The sequence below is a fragment of the Hyperoodon ampullatus genome, assembly GCF_949752795.1.
Source record: "Hyperoodon ampullatus genome assembly, chromosome: 7".
NCBI classification, from domain to species: Eukaryota; Metazoa; Chordata; class Mammalia; order Artiodactyla; family Ziphiidae; genus Hyperoodon; species Hyperoodon ampullatus.
In genome coordinates this window covers 74,256,404-74,280,484 of record NC_136920.1, presented here as the reverse complement: position 1 = coordinate 74,280,484, position 24,081 = coordinate 74,256,404, and the positions used below count along the sequence as shown (strand labels likewise).

Below are 24,081 nucleotides of genomic sequence, written 5' to 3'. Positions count from 1 at the left end.
AATCTTCGCCTAAGGGCAACGTACCTATATTCTTAGGTACAGTCTCCACAGATGTGAGCAGAGCTAGAACTATACAAGGCTTCTTCTCACTTGAAGGAGAAGCAACTTTTCCATAAGAACTCACGCCTGAGAGGCTGGGGCTTCTGTCCTTTTTTTCTGCCTTCTATTTTGGCATGAGTTGGCTGCTAAAGCTGCCAGCGACAACAATCAGCCTAATGCCATCTAATTGACCTCCCGCCTCCACGGTCTGCTCTGAGTTCTCAGGCAGGACCACTGGGGTACTTCCCTTAAGACCCAAGGCAAAGCTGTGCCCAGCCTCCACCCACGTTCCTGCCCAGGGTGACTCCTCTCCTCCCGCACACAGCCAAGGCATTAAAAGCCCTACGGCTCCACTTCCCTTCCCCTAGTATGAAAAACAGAACCAGCCCTCTGCGGAGTTTGATCCTTTGATTTCTCAGACCCGATTAGAGTTCACAGGAATAAACCAGCCCCATATTGCCGTTTTTTTTTTTTTTTTGAAATATTGCCAGAGTATTCCACAAAAAAGCACCATCGCGGGGGGGAAATGAGAGAGCCAGAAAGATGGTAGGAGGTAAGAAAGGGGACAGAGAGCCCCTCCCCAAACCACCAGCATTTCCCCCCAGCCATGGCTAGTCTTTCTTCTCAGAGAATCAAGATGAGATTGCCACGCGGGTGATCTTATCAGGAAAAGCAAGCTGGTACCCCTCACTCCCCCGGCACGAGACAGTCAAAAGAAGTGTCATACATGTGACAGAAACACTGCATTTTTAGATGTCAGGGTTCCAGTCCCTCTTGCCAGACTCGACCCCGTCTGGACTGGTCTCCACGGTAACTCATCCACCCCTGACGTAAAATCTGCTCTTACCCACAACCTGGATAATCTGGGCCAGGAGGACGCCGTCCGTCACATCTTGCTGGAGATCCTTGATGAGACGTTTGTGGCCTGATTTGGCTAGATAGTGATTGGCCCAGTCTGTGTAGATCTGCAAAAAAGCAAACGGGCAACTTTAGGAACCCCGTCAGATTCCATCTGAGGCAGCTGCTGGGCCGGTATAGGAGCCACTGTCCCACAGGCGAGCTGTCTGGGGCGAGCCAGCGCCATTAACATGCAGTGCATTGTGCCCATGGGGTATTCAGCTGGCCAGAGCCAGGCTTTCACCTATTGAGAGATCTGCCATCAAGGCTCAGGAGAAAGCTAAAGAAAGCTTCAAAACATGCAGTGGCCTGAATGGGACAGGGGACACGGAACTAAACAGTCTGTGCCAGACGGCTTTGAGAGGCTGCGGCTCTAAATGCAGGCGAGGTCTCCCCCGCCCCACTGCCCTACCCCGCCCCTTCCCATCTTTTTCTCTTTATTGAGAAAACGTATGGGGAGGTTACCACCCAACAGGCATCTTTTCACGGGCCATTTCAGGGAAAGGAGGGCTATTGAGTTAGCCGAGTTCTCAGGAGCCTGGGTCCCTTGTAAAGGAGCCAAGTACCAAAACACAGAGCGCTTCAATTACTCTTGTGTGAGCAGGGTTATTAATGGCCTCACAATCATCTCAAATTTAATCAGTTTAACTTAAAAGCCTGGCATCATTTTCACAGTTGGGATTCTCTGAACAAAAACCCCCCAGCAAATTCCAACATATTTAAACACAGCATTGGTGTGCACAGCACCCGAAAGGCAGAGGCTGGGTCATCATGGGATCAGGAAAGCAGACCCCCTTGGGGGACGGAGAGACCTGCCCCTCCCAGTCACAGAATCATCGGCGCAAAGAATATTTGCTTCCAATGAGCCAACAAACACAAGAAAACCCTCGCCTAAAAACTTTCTCCCTAAGTGACATAAGCCAAAAACAAAACTGAAAACCTCCTCGTCAATTCTGAGTGCTAAGTTTCATGCGTGGACTTGTGAGTTTGTGGGGGACATGCAGGTCCTGTTTATCAGCACCTTTTTTTTCCCCCAGGAGGGATACAAACCCACGCTTGCTCAGAAAGAGAAGTATCCCACCTCAGCTGGGCCGTGTGTGCAGGTGCAGTTCGCGTACTAATCCATGTGATGTCTCCACCAAAATGATGAAGGTGGTCACTGTATCTCCACTAGCAGGCCTGCTCCGAGATCTCGCGTGACTCACAGAGCAGTGGAAGCCCTGTCCTTGCCCCAGCTCTCACTCTTCCCAACACTGGGCTCAGGGGAATCTCACGCAGTGGAGTGCTGTCCTTCAAGGCCCCTGGAATGGGGACTGAGGGCCAGGGCCTGGACTTGCAAAGCAGGCCCTTCGAGGGAGGTGGCACCTCTGGCTACTCCCCCTGGGACCGTGAAGGCCTCATCCCAAGAGGGGTCAAGGCAGACGTGCACTTTCCACTTCATCAAGCGCTGAGAACAGACGACGCCTATCCACCCCCCAGCCCCCAACTCGAAGCTTCCACCGCAGAGACCCACACCACAGTATGGTTCTATTTCACACCTCGGACCATGGCATCTAATCCTTAAATCCATGTCCCTTTCCTTCCTCATGACTCCCAAATTGTCAGATAGAAGCTCTAGTTCAGCAAGATCATTTTCAATTTCACAAGCACTGAGAAGGCTAAGGAAGCCGAGCGCCATCTTGGTCATTACAATGGCCAATCTGAGAGATCATGCGATGAAACTGTTAAGAGGGAGAGAGAGAAAGGGAAAAACATTCAAAGGAAAAGAGAAAGACCTGGGTTCGAGTCCCAGCCCTGGAGGCTCCCCAGGGTGGGGATTTGGGTCTGTTTTGTTCAATTTCTCAACATGTATCTCTGGAGGAACGGGTGTATGACCTCAGGTGAGCTATTTAACTCTCTGAGCCTAGGCTTTCTTATCTGTAAAATGGAATAAATACCATGTACTTGTCAGCTCTTAGGAGGACTGAGTGATATAACATATTCGGAAAAAAGTGCCTTATGCAGTGTAGGAGCTTAATAACAACTAACACATACAGAGGCTAATACATGCCAGACACTGGTACAGACACTTTACATGCATTAACTCATTTCATCCTTATTCTCTGTGGTAGATGCTATTATTGTGTCTATTTTTCAGAGGAGAAAACTAAAGTGTAGAGAGGAAAAGTAACTTATCTAAGATCACAGGGGAGTGGCAGAGCCAGGATATGAACCCAGGCTGACTAACTCTAGAATCCCTTAGACACTCTCCAACACTGCTTCTCTGAATACAATATCAATTCTTCAATTCACTCACCCCCTCCATGACACCGTCCTACTGACTCGGCTCATTCTCTGTTATGTTCACACTGAAAGAATTGTTTAAAAATAAATAAACCCCCCAGACCTATCCATTGCTGTCTGAATGCCCTTTGGCAAGTCACTTGCCTTTTCTGGGCTTCAGTTTATCCAGCTGTAAAATGGGCACAGTAAGGTCTACTTCAGAAGGTGGTTGTGAAGACTCAGTGAAGCACCACCTGGAAGCCCCTGACCTGACCCACGTGGGGCTCAGGAAGCAGAGGCAGCAGGTGGTCAAGAGGAGGGCACTGGAGTCAGCAGACTGCTCTAAATCTTAGCTGTCACGCTGCCTATTACGTCTGTGTCCTTTGGCCTGGGTGTCCTCATTTACAAGAGGGGATAATAATGCCAACATCATTGGGCCATTATGAAGGCAATACAAGTTCATACACATAAAGGACACAGAATCTGACACATGCTAAGTGTTCAGTAGATAAAAAGAATAATTAGAAATTTGACTACCAGCATTATAAAATGGGCCAGAACAAAACCAGCCACAGCCTCTACCCTGAACCTCCAGGACACAGATGACTTGAAGACTCACTCCCCTTCTCTTTCACAAGGTACAATTCCGAGAGTCTGGAGCACTCCCATCTGGAATCACAAACCACAGTAGACTGTGAAAGAAAAGCAGGCCAGGCTGGTACAGAGAGTGATACCTGGCTGGTATCTTCCCTCAACAGGAGATACACCGCAGTGATGTCTCAAGCCCTGGAGGGATCCTACCATCTGAGGGTCTGAGGGACCACGAGAACATCCCAAAGCTTCAAGCCACCTGCCCCACAACCATCAGCTGAGGTGAGAACAGGCCACGGACAAGGACACCGCTGAGTGGGAGGGGATACAGGTACCTCTGCTCATTCCCTTCCTAGGTGATTAAGGGTATTTTAAAATAGACGTATCCTCCCTAAAGCCAGCCCTCTCTTGTGTCTATACAATCCAGCAGGAAACCAAGGTTAAATAAGCTTCTTTCAACAAGTACAGGGGTAACCCTCTCCCACTCAGCCATCGGCACACACAGTGTGGAGCCCTGGTGAGGCCACACAGGTATCTAGCATACCAGGGAGAACTTTCAAAGTCCTACAGGGGTCAGAACTGGCTCTGCCAAAGAAGTGAACCTCTCTACTCCACGCTGTTTAAGACAGAGCTCTTGTTCTCCTAACTCGAATCTACCTACATACCACAACCAACTTAATCTTCCAAGAGCACAGCTCTAGTCCTATCACCTGCTCACAAAATCATCAACGGCTCCCCACTGAATGGAAGGCAGACTTTTCATACTGCAGTTCAAGGCAGGCTTCTCATCCATCCACTCTTCCCCAGCCAGTGTCGACCTTGCAGGGGAGGCAGTGCGTGGGTAAGTGAAAAGCTTGGGCTTGGGAACTGACCAAGTCAAGGTGGCCCTTGGCATGTGAATTTCTTTTCACCTCTCTGTACCTCAGTTTTACCCTCCATAAAATGGGGATTATACCAAATATATGATAAGGCAGGGAGGGACTGGCCAACTGTGACCCAGGCCAAACCCAAGGGACCACCTGTTTCTGTAAACAAAGTTCGATGGGAGCCCAGCCACACCCATTTGTTATCTGTAGCTGCTTTCAGACCACAATGGCACAGCTGTGTAGTTGTGATAGAGGCTTCTGGCCCGCACAGCCTCAAATATTTACTGTCCAGCTCTTTACAGAAGAAAGTGGCCAGTCTGTGTCATAGGGACTGAATGACATAATATGCCTACACATAGCAAGGGCTCAGTAATAATTACAATTACCCTCAGGAAAACTGGACCTCACACTTCCCCATCTCTGAACTCCTGCCATGCCACCCACCTGAGTGCCTCCACCTGGGGCCACCCCAAAAAACTCCATTCCTACGCTGGTTCCTCCAGGAAGTCACCCTTGATTTCCTCATTGCATCCTGAGCTGCATACAAAGCAGAGAACCTGTTCGCTGGCACCACCTCCTCACCCCACCCCCAGATTGTGGCAGAGATGGTGTCTCTCAAGGTGGGGGCACAGCAGGTGGTCAGTAAGTGGCTGCCCGACATTGAGCTGAATGGAGAGAAAAAGGGCAAACCCTTGGGAAACTGATTGCATTGGAGACTTAAGTGAGCTCTCAGTGAATCCTCAAACCAGGATCTCAAGTCTCTTTACTGACTGAAAAGAGGAAGGAATAGAGAAAATAAATCAGTCCAGAGTGCAAGCTCGTTAATCAGGACCCATCAAACAAGAATCATTGATTATCTGGAGTTTCCTCTCCCCAGCTCTCGACTTTCTGAAGAAGTGAGTCACAAGAAAATGCCTAGATTTATTTTAAGAAACACAGTTTTCATGGGCCCTGCTACGCACTGACACACTCCAGCCCCATCCCTCTCACTTGCTGTTTCAGTAGCTCAGGCAATGACTACCATTCTTCCAAGGAGCACCTTTGGAAAATAAACTCACAATATCCTTAGTCATCGAAGACTACTTTGGGTTCAGGAACTCAACAAAAATGGAACAGTGTGTGTTTGAAAGATTTTAAGCAAGGGCTAAGGCACGCAGGGCTTCCTCTGTAAGCCTCAGGCATTCAGAATCAACTTCTCCAGAGCCTCTCCTCCCTCAGAGTTCTAAAGACTTAGGGCTTCTGTTGCTTTTACGCTGAAGCCCACTCATCCTTGATCGGTGGACTTTCAGTAGAAATGGGCAAGACAAAGAACCACACAGTTCTAGGAAAGAATAAAACAACCATCCCCACCCCCAACTCCAAATCATCACATCATTCCAGAGAAAAGATTCCAGAGGAAAAGGCTCTAGGATCGTTTCACACCAGTATCTGAAGGAGTCTTTCCCGCTCTGGCTCTGACCCATCTCGCTGAGTTTACCTCCTTTCCCACCCCCTCTAACGGGAGACCCAGTGCTCCAGAAGCGCCCGGTGAGGGAAAGGAGCTGCTGTCAGAGGCTTGAAAAGAAAAAAGGGGAAGGAAGACAATGACAGCTGAAGAGCGAATTCACTTTGATTCACTTGATTAGCCCTGACAGAATTTCAAGCAGTGTGTCATTTGTTTGCTTATAACTCCACATCATTCCATATCAAACAGGCTGAAATCAAAGAGGGAAAATCTTGACAGATCAAGCGAAGTAAAGAACCCGATTATTAGTTGTAACAAGAAAACTGATAAAAATTGCACGGTTGTTAAACCAACGGGGAAGGTGCCAAGTTTATACTGCAATTAGCTCTCAAATGAAGGGGGATGGGCAGCTCTAAGGAAGAAACCTCCCAAAATTCCATAAAATAACTGCACCCAAAGTCATTGCCCTAACAACTGTAAATGCAGACCAACATGCTGGGCACGCAGCTTGATGGACCCTGAAGGCAGCAGATAGCTTTAGCACAGCCAGTTCCAGGAGGAAAAGAGTACAATGTATCTCTTAGCAGGAAATGCCAGGGTGGAGATTTAAGATACAAGTACACTAGCCATTTAGCCTCTGAGGTGGTTTCCAGTCCATCCATTGTAAAGAGAACTCAACTGTTTGGCCTCCATTCAATGTCCCGCTTTAGACTTTGGGAACATCATCAACATCCCATCATCTCCATGACTGCGCAGTGTGTGGTTAAATGGTTTAGTTCTGATTGTCCTGAAGCACAAAAAATGATATTGCAACAATAGTATAGAGTGTCCACCCAGCACCTGAATACCACAAAGAATGATTATTCAATTAGTCACAGTTTTAAGACAATCAAAACGCACCATTTGTTATTAAGGGCAAAGCTGGTTAACACATTCACTTCAGTATCCCCGGCATCTCGAAAGGAGCCCGGTACCTACCCCACAGGTGTGGCCACATGTCCACAGATCATTTTAACTGCCTGGGGTGAAGTAAGGGGCCTGAAGTTAGCTGGTGGCTTTTTCCCTCTTGCCGTCTCTCCCCATCAGAGTCTAATATATCCTTTCTTAAGGTAGACCCTGCCTTGATTAAAACCACTGCCTTGAAACAAACATTCAAATGGGGGAATGGTGTCCCCGGCCCTCTACATTGGAAAAAGAGGGGGAGCACAGAGAAGCCAATCCAGGCCACACAGCCCAGCAGGGGCTGAGCCTGAACGCTGGCACTGCTCCCTGTTTTCTCAAAGGAAGAGTCCAGTTCTGCCCAGCGTCCGTGGTTCTCACTACATGCCCACCCTAGAGGTCAATGACCCTCTTCCACCCCCATGTTTGCCATCTCCCGATGCATTACTCAGGTCATTTGTGGTTTTTCATCAACCACGGTAATTATACAAGGGCAGTGTGTCTGCAATCTCAGGAGCTGGTGTGGACCAGGGTTCAGATCTGGCTCTGCCCCTTACCAGCCAGGTGGCCCACAACGAGTCAGGGCCAGCTGAGCGTGGGGGGCCCTCACGTACATGGTGGGGATATGCAGGTCTGCTTTACAGACGAAATGAAAACATGTATGTCAACGGTTAACACAGTGTCTGGAGCACAGTATTGAATAAATGGTGGTTATTCATATTCAAATGAATATAAGTTTTGGGGGAATAAGTCATTCTAAATTGCTGAGAGCTTCCACTTCTGAAAGGCAGTTTTTAACTATGCCATAGGGACTCTTTCCCAAATAGATGATCACGATCCCTGCTTTTTAAATTAACCCAATTCCATGTTTTCTTGATGATCTGTGGACGTCACTATGAATAGCATTTGATGCATACAAGGATGCCCTTAAGGCTGCAGAGTTGCTGGACTGTCTTTAAAAGACCCCAGAGTCCTTTAAAATTAGGTGTAAAGTAAAAGAAGTACCATTCAAGCAAGAGCCTTGATAGGACTTTTCCATTGATGAAAACACCTAAGTGGAAGGCTTTTGCGGCACCCCTCTGAGCTGCTCGGAGGGTCGGTAGGGAAGGCTTCTTGGCTCTCAGCTGGTCTGTAGCCAGGTAAGGCTGCTAGAAAGCTGGGCTCCAGGAGCACCTAGATGTGACTGGGGTCTGTATCTCCCACGCGAGCACGTGCAGAATGGGACTGCCAGCCCCTGTGCTCAATATACATTTTGGAACATGGTTCACAGGATCTTGTTTACACCAGGGAGTATACATCCCTGTCTGGACCCAGAAGATAGCAGCAGGGGAAGGAAGGAGCCCACTGCTGGTTTTCTCCCTTTTTAACGGGCTGTAACCTACATACTTGTGTGCACAACCAGCAAAGAGCCACCCTGACACCTGCCCATATGTATGCTTCTGTCCCTAAGGGATATGCACACGTGTACACACACACACAGCAGGTGACTAGAGGGGGGGCAGGGCCTATCGCTAATCCGAATTTCCATCCACTCCCCTCACCACCCTTCCTCCTACTTTACTTCTGAATGATATCAAGTCAAGATAAGGTGCTCAGAGCTGCATGTACGCCCTGGTGCCTTGAGCAAACCCTGCCTGAGCAGCCGCCTCTGCAGGGTCCCACTCTTGCTGCATCCTTGTGTAGGATGCTAACTACCATCTGCCAAATTCTATGGTGAACTGATAAAGAGAGCACCTTCTAGAGTCAGACTGCTTAGGTGCCAGACATGCCTCAACCACTTCCCGGCAGAGTTATCCCAGGCAAGTTCCTTAAACTATGTCTGAGCCTCCGTTTCCTCATCTGTAAAATGGGTCGACTCCCTATTCAGGTTCTTGTGAGATTGAAAAGAGGTCATGTAAATGGGAAGGAAATGTAAACAAGAGGGGATATATGTTTACGTATAACCGATTCACTTTGCTGTACAGCAGAAACACAATACTGTAAAGCAACAATATTCCAATAAAAATTAATTTAAAAAAGATGATAAGAAGGAAAAAAGAAAAGAAAAGAGGTCATCTAACAATGCCCAGTGCACAGTAAGGGCACACAGTATGTTAGTGCCAATTACCATTACCATGAAGATGATGCCATGCACTGTGAACACTTGGCAGACAATGGATTCCTTTAGTTCCCAACTCACCTGTGAGGAAGGTATTATTTCCCCCATTTTACAGATGAGGAAATGGAGGCTCTGAGAGGGGAAATGACTTTCCCAATGTCACACACTAGTGTGCAGCCTTTGATAGCAGAGACTCTGGTTCCTAATGATGCTACACTGCTCCTCAGAGGCCCACGCACGAACCGCGAGCCACAGAAGGGTGAGCGTCACGGCCGCGTGGGAAAAGCAGCCAGAGAGTGAGGCTCGTTGCACAACAGGCACCTCAGTGTCACCCGCGCCTGCCCCTGGGAACACAGTTGGCTGCTTGTCACTCACGCCTAACAGATCCAAGAGGGGAGCTGACACTTTCCCATGTCACCAAAGCACAAGCCCAACATCATTTCACAACAGTGTCACTTTCGCAAAAATAAAAATGCCAGTACAACAGGAGTTACCACTGCAGGGTTGTATCCAGATGGGAAATGCTCAAGAGTAAAGTCCCCCAGTTCCTCCAGCCTGAAGTGGACCAGGCCGGCCTGGGAAGGGCCCCTCAGCCACACAATGGTGGCATTGTCTTATGGGAACACCAACCAGCCGCAGGTGGGCGTGCACAGCAACTCCGGAGGTTTTGAAACTGTGCCTCTAGAAAAAGACACCAGGCTGGTGAACGTGCAGGGAGGCACTGGTGAGACCTTAAGGATGAGCACGTAGGCGCCTGCTTACCCCACACCTTGGGCTGACCCACCTTCGACGCCTAGGATGCCCCTTGCTTGCTTGCTCAGTCCTCCTGGGATAGGCTGTGCTCTGCCCTGCACTTGACAGGATATATAGTCCTTTCCCATTTGTTTCCTCACTATGGCCACCACCTGTGCATAAGGGGAGGATGTGCTTCTGTTGAGAGCCTACTGTGTGCCAGGCATTTTCTACCTGTGATCTCATCTACAATCTCTCCCTGCTGGAGTGACAGCTGCAGGAGAACAAAAATTCTCATCTGCTTTGCTCACTGAATTTTCCCAAACATCCAGTATGGGGCCTGGCACACAGTAGGTGCTCACTAAATATCTGTCGACTAAATGAGTCATCCCCATTTTACATACTGGAAAACAGAGGCTCTAAAAGGTTAAGAAATGTACATAGGGTCCCACAGCTAACAGATGGTGATGCTCCATTTGAGCCAGGCAGCCTGGTCCTGCGGCTACCAGCTCTGACAAAAAATGTGCAGCCAGGTCTCCCGAGGGCCTCCCTGGAAAGTCAAATAAGGCCAAGTAAGGATGAAGACTATCACTGGTGCCTTCAGAATAAAACTGGGTTCCCCCTGCAGCACTTCCTCTCACCTACTCCAACCAAAGACGCAAGATCTGAATAACTTTTACCATAATGTCCAGCATCTCCAAGAAAGCCAAATGTCAGAGCCCACTTGGACTTTCTCAAGTATTTTCTCTCCCTTCCTGTGTTCATTAGTCATTAGAGATATTCTCTTCCCAAGAGCTTCCTCTATGGCTGTGATGGGAACCAGGCCCCCCCCACCCCCGAGGCAGGCCTGGAGGGAGGGAAGGAGGAGATGGGGTGGAGGGTAGGGGGAGATGCTGAGCACACTCTTTGACAGCAAACAGCCCCAAACCCAACAAGAGCTTGTGAGAGCTGCCTGGCAGGGTGGCCACACCTGAGGGGCTGGTGACAACTTGGCAACAATACAGACCCCCTCCCGTCTGGTCATGAACTGACCTTTTATTTTTTTTTTTTTATTTTTTTTGCTGTATGCAGGCCTCTCACTGTTGTGGCCTCTCCTGTTGTGGAGCACAGGCTCCGGTCGTGCAGGCTCAGCGGCCATGGCTCACGGGCCCAGCCGCTCCGCAGCATGTGGGATCTTCCCGGACCGGGGCATGAACCTGTATCCCCTGCATCGGCAGGCGGACTCTCAACCACTGCGCCACCAGAGAGGCCCGAACTGACCTTTTAAATATTAGCCTCCCTCCGGTCCTCCAAGCCTCCACAGTTCCCCTCATCTGCAGACTGCAGGTAAGGGGATTCCGGCCATTGCGTTCCTCGGTCGCTCCTGTCCAGCCCAAATGCCTCAGCTTAGCTTGCTAGGCACAGGCTCCCCAGGATTTTGGCCCTACCAGGTCCAGTCAAGACCTTGGAGTCCTGGGTAGCCTCTGGTAGGTTGCTTAACCTCTCTGAGTCTGTCTCCTCTTCACAGGATTGTTAAATGCATAAAGGGAAACATTAGACCTAAGGGACCTCACACATTTGGACACGGAGTTTGCCAAGGCGTTGAGCAAGCCACTTTCTGAGCCTCAGCTTCCACATTTGTAAAATGGGATAATAATTTATTATCTACTGTGAGGACTACATGAGAATGTTTGTGAAGTCCTTAGCACAGTGCCTGGCACTTAGGTGGAACCTTTAAATTTTTTTAAACTTATTTTAATTTTTGGCCACACCATGCAGAATGCAGGATCTTAGTTCCCCAACCAGGGATCGAACCCGTGCCCCCTGCAGTGGGAGCACAGAGTCTTAACCATTGGACCGCCAGGGAAGTCCCAGGAACCTTTAAATGTTAGTTTCCTTTCCTGCCTCGTCTCCATGTCCCCAACCCACAAGCTCCTCTGGTCCACCACTCACACCACAGGCTCTGTGCCACGTTAACCTTCGGTCCCTCCTGGTGGGTTTTCTGGTCTGGCGTGTCCTCCCGCATCCCCTCCGTTTGGCAGGATGTTCTTTTCTAGAAACCAGCCCCAACTGCCAGGCTTCTCTCCCTTCTTTGAAATCCTAGTGCACCTACAATTAAATACACCTGCGTGCCTAGCTACCCAGCCCCTGTACCTTTGCCCATGCCATCCTCTCTGCCAGCAGTGCCATCTCTACCCCACCACTTGGCAAATGCCTATTCGGTGTCTTAAAAGCCAAGTCAAGTCTCAATCCCTGTAAAGCCATTGCCAACTCACTGTCTCACTCCCAACAGGAAATTCTTTGTTCCTTCTTGGCTCCAAAAGCACTTTGCACATGGCTTCATCATGGTTATTATAACCATCCACATCTCAACTGGGGGCTTCTCCAGAGTAGAGAACAAATTTTCTACATCTTTGAAACATTAGCACAATGCCTGACTCCCTACAGGAGCTCAATAAACAAGCACTTACTGACTTACTGGAGGGTCAATAGGTGGACTGATGGACAAGAAATGGAGGGGTAGACCAGTGAACGTTCAGATGGATGGACAGACAGATGGATGAATAGATGGGATGGACGAATGTATCTGTTCCCCTTCACTGCCTAGAACATAAAGTCCCCATGAAATCAAGACGATGATTCATGTATCTTTTAGACCAGTCGTAGTACAAGACACAGAACAGGCACTGGTAGGTAACACTTCGCTATGAGAATTTCCAGCAACACGGTAGTGACCCACCTGACTGTGGACATTAAAGTGTTCTTTAAAATGATACACACACAGAAACACACACATGCTACAGCAGGCTTGTACTGGCTCTGGAGAGTTGACTGTTAAACTTTTAGGAAATCTGTGAGTTAGCTGTTAACCAGCCATTAATTATAAAGGAATATCAGAAAGTGAAATTTAAGAAAACAATCCCATTTACAATTGCATCGAAAATAAGTTACTGAAGACTGAGTTCTCACCTTTCAGCAGTTGTTTTCTAGTCGTTCAACTCTGAATTACCAGATTGGCCTAAAATTATTCAAAATATTCTCTGAAAGGGACTTCCCTGGTGGCATAGTGGTTAAGAATCCGCCTGCCAATGCAGGGGCCATGGGTTCGAGCCCTGGTCTGGGAAGATCCCACGTGCTGTGGTGCCACAACTACTGAGCCTGCATTCTAGAGCCCGTGAGCCACAACTACTAAGCCCGTGCGCCTAGAGCCCGTGCTCCGCAACAAGAGAAGCCACCGCGATGAGAAGCCCGCATACCACAAAGAAGAGTAGCCCCCGCTCACCGCAACTAGAGAAAGCCCACGCACAGCAACGAAGACTCAACGCATCCAGAAATAAATAAAAAATTCAAAAAAAAATTCTCTGAAAGGATTAATAGAAAATGATTAGACATTCTGATCTCCAGGAATGTCTGTCTCCAGTAGACAGATATTGGGACAGATAGACTGGAACTATCTCCAGTGGATAGTCCCAATCTCTACAGTGTTGTCGTATGAGGTGATCCTGAATCCCAAGAGACCAATTCATCCATAATTACAATTACAGAATTTCAGTGACTGAAGAACCTCTGGTGATCTGATACAACCCTAAATTTATAGTTGAAGAAAGTGAGGCCAATTTAAGTTACTTTTATGTTATCCCCAAACTTAAATATATGGCCCTATATGGACCTAAAAATAAATATATAGGCCAATCATCCATGAGGTCACAACAAAACATACATGAAGCAAATAAAAACGCATTCTTCTGTAAGATAAAACGGAATTTAGAAAACTGAACATTCTGAAAGAATAATTTAATCTAAAATTGTTCAATTTAAAATTCCTTTTCCAATTGTATTGAGATTTAATTTACATGTAATGTACTGCATATATTTCAAATGTAAAATTTGATGAGTTCTGATCTACGTACACCCACGAAATCATCCCTACAATCAAGATAACAAATGTTGGAATCTAAAAAAAAAAAATGGTTCTGATGAACCTGAGGGGCAGGACAGGAATAAAGACACAGACGCAGACGTTAAGACCTAGACGTAGAGAATGGACTTGAGGACACGGGGAGGGGGAAGGGTAAACTGGGACGAAGTGAGAGAGGAGCACTGACATATATACACTAGCAAATGTAAAATAGCTAGCTAGCGGGAAGCAGCCACATAGCACAGGGAGATCAGCTCGGTGCTTTGTGACCACCTAGAGGGGTGGGATAGGGAAGGTGGGAGGGAGGCTCGAGAGGGAGGGGATATGGGGATATATGTATACACATAGCCGATTCACTGTGTTATACAGCAGAAAGTAACACAACATTGTAAAGCAATTATACTCCAATAAAGATATTTTTTAAAAAGATAACAAATATTTCTACCAACCCCAAGAACTTCCTTGCAACACTTTTTTTTTTTTTTTTTTTTTTTGCGGTACGTGGGCCTCTCACTGTTGTGGCCTCTCCCGTTGCGAGGCACAGGCTCCGGACGCGCAGGCTCAGCGGCCATGGCTCACGGGCCCAGCTGCTCCGCGGCATGTGGGATCTTCCCGGACCGGGGCACGAACCCGTGTCCCCTGCATCGGCAGGCGGACTCTCAACAACTGCGCCACCAGGGAAGCCCCCTTGCAACCCTTTATAAACCGTCCCTCACTCTACCACTGCTGCAAGGCTAACACAGACCTGCTTTATGTCATTACAGATTCACTTGGGCTTTCTGAACTGTATACACATAGAATTATGTATACTTTAAAATTACATTATATAAACTTACAATAAAATTTTTAAAGGTAGTCGTACTCAAAACTCATCACTTCCTTTAAAATTATCTTTCTACATTTTACCATTGTTTATGCTCGAGGTGATTTACATCTATTTCCTCCATAGGAGGGAAACAGTATGTAATGGTATAGTCTTGCACATCGCTTGCCAGTTCAGAGATGTCACACTTGGTAGACTGAAATCAGCCTTGGTAGGAGGATTTACCTTGGAAATCAGCAAGTGCTACCTATCCATTGTGAGCCCACTGTTAACCGCCACTAGGCGTGCACAGGTGAGTGGTGGGGGTGGGATGTTCCTTTCTTCCCCCCTCCCCCACCCCAAACCAAGGAGGAGCTTTTTTTGTTACGTAAAATAATGTGTATGAGTGTGCAAATTTAGAGGAGTGCAGACTGAGCTAAAATGCTTTGCATCAGAAAGACAGAGTTCAGGCAGAGAAGGAAGAGGTCGGAGCTGGACCGACCGGGAAGCAGGAAGGCTGTGTGGGTGGCGAGGAAGGAAGAAGCCCTGGAGACAAGATCAAGGGGCATTTAATGAACCTGTACATGGTCCAAACACAGCCCTTTCAAATCTTCAATAAAATCTATACTCTTACCGGTGCTTTCTAGGGCTAGTGGAATCCTTCTTAGGAAGGCCTAAGGTGCCAAGTCCTGCTTCCCAGTGGGTGAAGGGGCAGGAGAGAGTGAGCCAGAGCCAGTTAGGTTACCCCCATTCCAGAGTGATGAGCTTTATCCACAGGGCCGAGGGGTAGATGGCGAGCTCGTGGTACCCCTATGTAGCACCGAGCTGGGTGTGTGTGTCCTAAGGCACTCACTCAAGGAATGCTGGCAGACAGGCCCTCTTGGTGGCCTCCTCCCTCCTCCCGCACAAGCCTCCTGGATTCCAGCATCGGTCTCCCAAATATTTACGGTCCACAAGCTGCCTCGCCCCTTCCTGCCCCCTACACTGACTCCGCCACCCACCGAGGTGTCCCAACTGGCCCTGCCCCCCATGCTGCCCATTCCCGGGCACTGGGCCTGGCCCCGTCTCAGCCTGACCCTGGTGATCAAAACTCACCTGACATGTTCCATTCCATTCCATCGGGGCTTCCTAGGTCCCAGGTATGCAGCTCTTCCAGGGATTGCCTGGTGAGTCACTGTTCCCAGCTAACATTTACGTTCCCAACGGAGTCATCAATGCTTTACTTCCAGGAGAATGGCTAGGGGGAAAGGCAACCACACTGGCAAGCTTGGGGGAGAGTTTTTTGTCTTTTTTAAATGGTAAAAGGGTCTTTTGGGGCCAATCAGATCACTGCAGGTGAGTGGCTATATAAACAGTACATTGCTCACTAAAATTCACGACCCACGGGACAAACTGTGTGCACTCTTGGTAACTGTTTGAGAATGCTCCCTTACCCAGGAAACCTGAGTAATGGATGACAGTTTAAGGATTTCCCCTGGGTCAGGTTTCTCGAGAAGATTAAGCAGCCAAAGCAGGCTGATTCACAGGAAGAAGCAGATTCAGAGAAGACCCCAAGCATGGGGGCCGGGGGCAGTCCCCTTTTCTGCATGAGGGGCTGTGAGGCAGGGGCAAAGCAAGATGGTGGGTGGGGCTCCACCCAGAGAAAGAGGGAGGGGCACAGCTGAGGGGCCCTGGGAAATAAACGGGGTACCATGTGTCCTTATTCTCCCCCACTTCCAAGCAGGTTTATGGGTGGCACAGAAAAGGTAACAGCCATGAACTCTGTGAATTTTATGTTAGTGACAAGGAGAAAATGGTGTGCAGTGGTTCAGAGGGTGAGGTCAGATCTGGGATCAAATCCCGGCTTCACCTCTGAACGTACCCAAATCCAGGCAAGTCACTTAAATGCAAGCTCAGTTTCTTCATCAGTAAAATGGAGATAATAATGGTACCTAGTGCATAAACTTATATTAAGGATTGATGAGAAAAAATGTGCAGCACCTGTGAGCCCACGCACACAGGTACCCAATGAAGGGTAATGACGCTTATTAAGGAAGGTCCAGGTGCTCCAAGGGGAAACTTAGAAGGTCTGGCAGCCTCAAAAATGGTCAGAGAGCTTCATCCCATAGGGCAGAGAGGCACTAGGCCTGCCAGAGACAGTGCTGTGTCATTTGTGGGAAAGTTGTGTGACAAAGGCTTTAAAAATCTCTGGAGATAGGCGGTTCCCAGCAGTGGCTGGCATTGCCCTGGCCCAGGAAACACTGCCCTGTTCGGTTTCCATTTAGGAGCCTCCTTCCTTTCTGAGCAACTCCATGGCCAAGAGACTTGGCCACGGTGGAAGTGGCCGTTGTGCCCCGAGCCCCTCTCCAGACCAGATGTCAGAGCTCTCAGGCCTGGGGAAATCTCGGGGGTTCTGTGTTTTGTATTTTTATAATGGGCTTTTACTAGGAAGACTACCAGATACCAAGCTGGCACCCAAGAAAGAAGGGGCCAACCTGGCCCGGAGCACAAAAAGAACCATTTGCACAAAGATACTGTTTATTCTACAAAGTTCTGGAAGTAAGCCCCGACTGATTCATCTCAAGAAGAATACATAAAGTCCTAACTACAACTCAGCCATTACCTCCCATCTGCGGTGCTTATAACTTATAAAGCCGTTCTGTAGATACAATCTAATCTGAGCCACACCACAACCCTGGGAAAAGGGGGGAGGCGGTCGCATTGCATTCCCCCCACTTCATAGATGAGGAAAGGGAGAGCTCAGCTGGTCAATGATTAGCATCAGCACTGTGGCCCAGGTATTCTCACTCAGTCCAGCCATCTAGGTGTCACTCGGCAGGTACAACACCAGGCCAGGTCATTGACGTGCCGTGATGGGGAGGGAGTTCTAGGACAGAACTGGAGGGAGTTTTCTCTTCCTAAGAAAATCAGGATTCAAGTTCCGTGTCTGTCCAGCCAAGCTCAGCAGGAGATGGAAATCCCCATGCAGAACATGAGATGTGTTCATCTCAGAATCTCAGAAGCTGAGAATCACATACCACAGCTTCCTCCTACTGAAATGTCTATTTTTAACATCCTACCTCAGAAGATATCTCTTCCATGGGGCAGTGAGCCTAGATCCTGAAGCTAAAATGTCAAAGTAATGACCCAAAGACACCCCCATCAATCACACTTGGCCTGGGTATTGTTAGACCTCCAAAGCAAAAGACACGCCGGTGTCCAATATCCCAGTAGCCCTCTACCTCTAATGAGCCAACACACCCAGAGGACGGAGGCCACAGAAGGATATAAAATATTTGGAGGGCTCCATAGAGAGGCTCATATGGAAAATGGCCTCAAAGCTGCATCAGAAGATAGCTCCATGCAGGGAGTTTTTTTCTACATGGTTCACACCAACTCCATTTATACCCTTGCACGTAAAGGGCAAGACTACCTCCCTCACCTAAGCAAACGTTTCGTGGCTTAAACATTTTACAATCAAGCATTCCAAGGTCAGTTATACACAGTAATCGTTAAACAAGAGAAATTCGCTCTTCCCCAGAAAACGCGTCCTTTCTACACCTTATAACAATGTTGCCTAGAAAGTTGAGTTGGGGGGAGGGGCAGGGATACATTCTGGGAGGGGAGGATAAACTACACCGTTGTTTGCGAGCAAAACGAAAACATAGCAAAGTGGTCTGATTATCAAACCCTCTGCCACAAGCATCAAGACTGCCATTGGCCCCAGGGTCGCATTAACTGTCTGAAGGTGAAGGAGACATAAAGGAAAAGAAATACATCTTGCCTTTTTGCTCTGTGTTGCAAGATCCCAAACGGATTCCCCACGATAAATGGAAAGCCACAGGGGCAGCTGCTGTCCGGCTTGAAAGATCCTGTCCAAGTTGTCCGACCAGCCGTGGGGGAGGTCAGCAGTGCCCTGCCTGGGCCATTCCTGGTCTCACAGGACGGGAAATCACTTCGAGTTACCTCCCAAATAGATCCTTTCTGCAGTGAAGCCCCCTGGAGGACTCCCTTACACCTCTTCAGACCTTTACAGAGGTCAGTCTTGTTTCCCGTTTGCACCTGCTGAGGCCCACAATTGAGAAAACACCCAAACCTGCCACACCTGTTGGCGTCTGCGGCCCTCCAGATTGTTGCCTTTGGTTTATGCGACTGTATTTTTTCAGGCCGTCAACAGCTTCTAGACAGATTCTTCCCTACCTGCTCTAAAAATACACAACTGGGTCCTCACCCTGTGAAGACACAGGAAACAAAAAGCGACAACGAGGTGGCAGTTAGTTCAGCCAAGCGTTCTGCAGATGAAAAGCCAGCTCAGAGCGCTGTGGTCCCAACAGGTGTAGAAAATAAACTAGAACTGCCTCTAAACACAAGCCCCAATTCAAACAAACTTCATCACCTCTCCCCAGGGACCCCACCAGTGGCCCTCAGGTGGCTTACCAGTTTATAATGGTTGCAGGAATCCCGACTCTCTCCCCGGGCAGGAACCCACAAGCTGATGCTTACAGGCATGGCTCGACCCACAGCCCATGCTCGGTCCCTGCAGTCCATGGCCTACGCCCTCCCGGGGTGTCTAGTTCAAAGCACTGCGGAGGCGTGTGAAGCCTCCAAGGTTAATTTTAGCTGAAGTCATGCTCCCACTGTGGTCAGATTTTCTTACACAGGCCACCTCCTGAACAGCGGCAGCTTATGTTACCACAACCCGCTGGGCAGCCCTCTGGCCCTCAGCCGCAGTTCTACACTGCTGCCATTCTCCCCCCTCATCTCCCCCACCCCATTCTCTTCGCCCTCCAAAATAATCGAACTGTGTTTATATTTTCATGACACACTCGAGGGAAAGAAATCACAGTTCCTTTTGCTGCCCCAGGCAAACGAACCTGGGGAATGGCTCCCCCCTCCCATGCTTGGCAAAGGCTGGGCAAAGGCTGAGGGATTGTACAAACTTCACTTGAACCGGGCAGCACAAGGGCAGGAGCCGGATGCTTCAGCCTCTGCAGAGAGGTTTTGCAAACCTTTGTCTAAGCCATTAGCTGCGTGGGACCCTCACGTGTCTTGTCTTCTGCCTGACATTCTTTTTGTCAAAGGGAGGCACAAGCGTGCCTGCCCTTCCGTTTCTCTAAACATGCTGATGGAGAGGAATCTGCATGTTTCTACCCAGAGGTCTCGCTCCTGCAAAGGAAGAGAGTGTGAGCCTTCATTCAACTTTGCAGAGGTTTTGAAAAGGCTGTCTGTGCAGGGCCCTCGGATTCCAGATTGCAGCAAGTGGAGACTTCAGGAGGAAGGTCCCTAGAAGCAGTCTATTTCAGGCAGGCCTCGCTTCCTGCTAAGCTCAGCGACTGGGACCTGGGAGCTTACCAAACCGGTCTGTGCCGGGGTTGCCTGCTTGATGGAATTCTGATCTGCTCTTCAGATGGCCTTTTTTCAGTGTGGACAGGACCATGGAAAGGCTATGGAAAAATTAAACAAATCTGGAGTGGCCAACTGCAATCTCCCACCAGACCCCACAGCCTGCAACCCTGCAGGCAAAACGCTGTGTTTTTTGCTTGAAATTGTGTGCAGTGCTTGAAATTGACACTAAGGCCACACCCAGAAACTGCTCCCTGTAGGATGCAATGCAATGCCTTTCCCCCCACCTGAGGGCTACCTGTTAACACTCCCATGTTGTCCTAGGCCCCTCTTTTCTTTTTTTTTTTTTTTTGCGGTACGCAGGCCTCTCATTGCTGTGGTCTCTCCCGCTGCGGAGCACAGGCTCTGGACGCGCAGGCCCAGTGGCCATGGCTCACGGGCTCAGCCGCTCCGCAGCATGCGGGATCCTCCCGGACCGGGGCACGAACCCGTGTCCCCTGCATCGGCAGGCGGACTCCCAACCACTGCGCCACCAGGGAAGCCCAGGCCCCTCTTTTCTAAGACTCATTATGCTTGTAATTACTTCATTCATTCAAGACCTTACTGAGCACGTACTCTGGGGCAGGCACTCTTCTAGGCTGGGATGAGGCAGCAGTGAGTAAGAGAGCCCTATGGGGCTTTATTCTATGGAGGATGAGAAGTGGGAGGGACAAAATGGCAGAGAGTGATACATACTATAAAGCAAATGCAGTAGATGGGAATTCCCGGTCCGTCTCGTGGTTAGGACTCCACGCTTCCACTGCTAGGGGCCCGGGTTCGCTCCCTGGACGGGGAACTAAGATCCTGCAAGTGGCGTGGTGCGGCCAAAAAAAAAAAAATGCAATAGAGAATGAATGGTGAGGGGAGGAGGGATCCTATGTCAGGGAACTCAAGAATGGCCTCTCTAAGGAGTTGACACTGAAATAAAGACCTAACTGAAAAAATGGCGGCAATCATGCAAAGACTCAGGGCAATGGTTGTCCCAGACCAGCAGTATCAGAATCACCTGGGAACCTGTTAGAAATGCAGGTTCTCAGGGCCCACTTCAGGCCTCCTGAATCGGAGACTCTGAGGTTGGGTCCCAGCTGTCTGGGCTTGAACAAGCTCTCCGGGTTTTTCTCATGCACACTACAGTTTGGAACCCACTGAAATAGGGGACGAGCGTTCCAGGTGGAGAACTCTATAAACAACAGAAATCTGTGGTTCTGCTCCCGACTAGAATCCTCAGCCACCAGCCCAGCATCTAGCACAGAGTAGGAATCCAGTATTTTTTGACTTCTTGCCAAGCTTTAAGCCCTAGCACCCTGGACCCCAAATAAAAATCACAAAGATATAATCACAAAAGTGTTAAATTCATAAAACTTCAGCGAAAGCACCCAAAAAAGCAACAGGAGGAACTCATTTAGAATTCCAGGTGGCCAGTGGGAAGCTTTCCGTCATGTCTGAAGCTGCCAGCCGCTAAGATTGACTCTTCCCAATTTAATAAAACTTGGCATCACGAAGTTGGCAATTAGATTTCCTGTAAAAGGCTAAATGCGGTGGCCTTCTGCTTCCTGGATTCTGAAATTCAGTAAGAAGGGCATTAGTGTGTGGCAGCTGGGATAATCATTTAATTGATCTTTTCTACCCAAAGAACCCTCCCTTCCCGGCTTCAACCCACTGAATTGTAAATCAATGTCACCTTCATTGTGAGCATGAAAAGGCAGGAAAAAACACCCCCTCCCCAAATCAAATAGGAGTCAATTTCCTAATGGGGACTAGGTGAGGCTCTAAATGGGTGCTGCTATTTCTCCCCCTCTGGCCTCCTCCTGGGCCACCCACACAGCTCTGTGCAGGCCAGTGGGAGCTCCAGTGATGTGCAAAGCAGGAGACAAGGCAAGTGGTAGGAATTCCTTGACAGAAATGGCATGATTCTGATGTCAGTCAGACCCAGTTCAGATCCCTGAACTAGACTATATTTTGAAAGTATCTGCAAAAGCATTTGGCATGTAGGAAGGGTTCAATAAATCATTTCCTTTTCTCCTCCCTCCTCATTCACACTGTATGTAATTTTACTCATTCATTCAACAAATATTTATTGAAGACCCACTATATATATATACCCACTTACTAGGGATGGAATGATGATCAAAAAGGACATGGAGCTTCTTATCTTGAGGGAGGGTCAGGTATTAATCAAATAAGGATGTCAAGTAAAAATAAAGAAAAAGTTGTCAGAGGGCACTTGTGGCAAACACTACAAAGATGAGTGCATGGCACCATGAGCCTGTAATGGAAAAATTCAACCTGTCTAGAGATTATTAAAATACAGATGCCCAGGTCCCAGGTAGGCATCTAATTCAACCTCAGGACATGGGGTCCTGGCACAGGGGTGTTTAATAAGTTTCACAGGGGATTTTACTGCTGGAGTGGGAGGTTACAGACCAGCAAGGGAGGAAGGCTAGAATGATCAATGTGCTAACTGGTTCGAGTTGGAAGCTCTATATACATTATAACCTATTTTTAGTTTATAAACTAAATAATAGTTTATAGTTTCAGTATAACTATATACTGACCTATATAGTATATCGGTATAAACTAATGTTTAGCTTAACCTAGATACAATATTTATAGATACATGTGTTAGTTAGTTAGTATTTCCTTGTTCTGTCAACTGAAAGGATCTCAAAACAATGATATCCCAGTGGCAACAAGCACACCCAGTGCCCACATCTTGGTTTCTAATACTGTTTACCGATATAAGGAACCAGGGCTCCTTGGAGAAACAGCTGATTCTTGGGCTGCGACGGGAAATATTCAGATGTGCCTGGAGCACTTTATAGTGCCAGAAAGGCAGGATACATCCCCACACCAAAACACATGGATGGGGTTTTGTCACAGCAACACAGGAGCTAAATGAAAGAGCTTCCAATGGCCAACGGCGGAACAACTGACCAACAAGAGCAATAAAGAATTAACAGTATTGGATTAAAACCCAACGTATGAAACAAATATCCATGAATCCATACTGAGAAATAAAAGGTTGAATAAATAAATAAATGAATGGGGAGAAGAGAAAAATCTCCCATGCAAAGAGAATTCCAAATAATTTCTGTCAATATTCTGTTCTCAAGGAGGTACAACGTGAATTGCCACTCCTTTAAGTGTGGGCTGCACAAAGAGAACAGTACGGAAGCGATGGGGAAGAATAACTTCACAGAGAAACCTGATAAAGACCAACCCACCCGGATGATCAAGGTCCACATCCACATCCATAAGTTGTGTTGACAGTAGGTACCCCTGATGCGAGGTGATGAAAGTGGCACTTGACCTCTCCGGTCTTCCTCCCCAAAACCCCCAATCTTAGTCTCATCATGAGAAAAGCATCCGACTGATCTCAACTGGGAGGGGCCATTCTACAAAATATCCAACCAGTACCCCTCAAAACTGTCAGGGTCATCCAAAAACAAGGAACGTTTGAGAAAGTGTCACAGCCAAGAAAAGCCTAAGGAGACATGACAACTAAATGTAATGAGGTGTCCTGGATGGGGCCCTGGTACAGATAAAGGACATTAGATAAAAAAAACTAAGGAAATCTGAATAAAGTACAGACTTTAGTTAATGATGTTTTAATACTGGTTCATTAACTGTGGCAAACATACCATACAAGTTGTTAACAATAGGGGGAAACTGGGTGTGGGGTATATGACAACTCTCTACTATCTTCACAGCTTTTAGAGTAGAGTTAACTTTTCAGAAAAGTTTACTTAAAAAAGATAACACACAAAGCTCCACAATCGACGATAGTGTGCAGCCAGGTTTGAAAACCGAACTCTTAACCACCCATGGATAGACTGTTGATTTAGCCATTTCAAGGGCAGAATGCCTTCCCTGAAGTTAGATTTGAGATCACAGAATTTCAGAAACATCATTCACTTATACACACACGCACACACACACCCCATACATGGATGTAATGTATATAAAGTCTATACCCTAGTTATTATGTACCAGAAACTCTTTCTGCATGGGTGAGTCTCCTTGAATGCTCATTAGTAACTGTTAAGGATAAAAGGACCTAACAGAAAAAAAAGGCCATTCAAAACTCCAGGTTTTGCTTTGATCCTTTCAAAAGGGCTACGAAAGAACTATTTGTGCCCAAAGAATAAGTGT

General features: G+C 48.0%; 1 protein-coding gene across 3 annotated transcripts in view; it reads right to left on the bottom strand.

The window, feature by feature from the left end:
* Nucleotides 1-24,081, bottom strand: part of NAV2 (neuron navigator 2) — a gene marked incomplete at its 5' end in the record, with an annotated part of 768,636 nt that overhangs the window by 275,117 nt on the left and 469,438 nt on the right. For all 3 annotated transcript variants that reach the window (XM_079709585.1, XM_079709583.1, XM_079709584.1), the window contains one exon: nt 887-1,004. In XM_079709585.1, the coding sequence (XP_079565711.1) occupies nt 887-1,004 (118 nt within the window). The remainder of the gene's footprint in view (nt 1-886; nt 1,005-24,081) is intronic.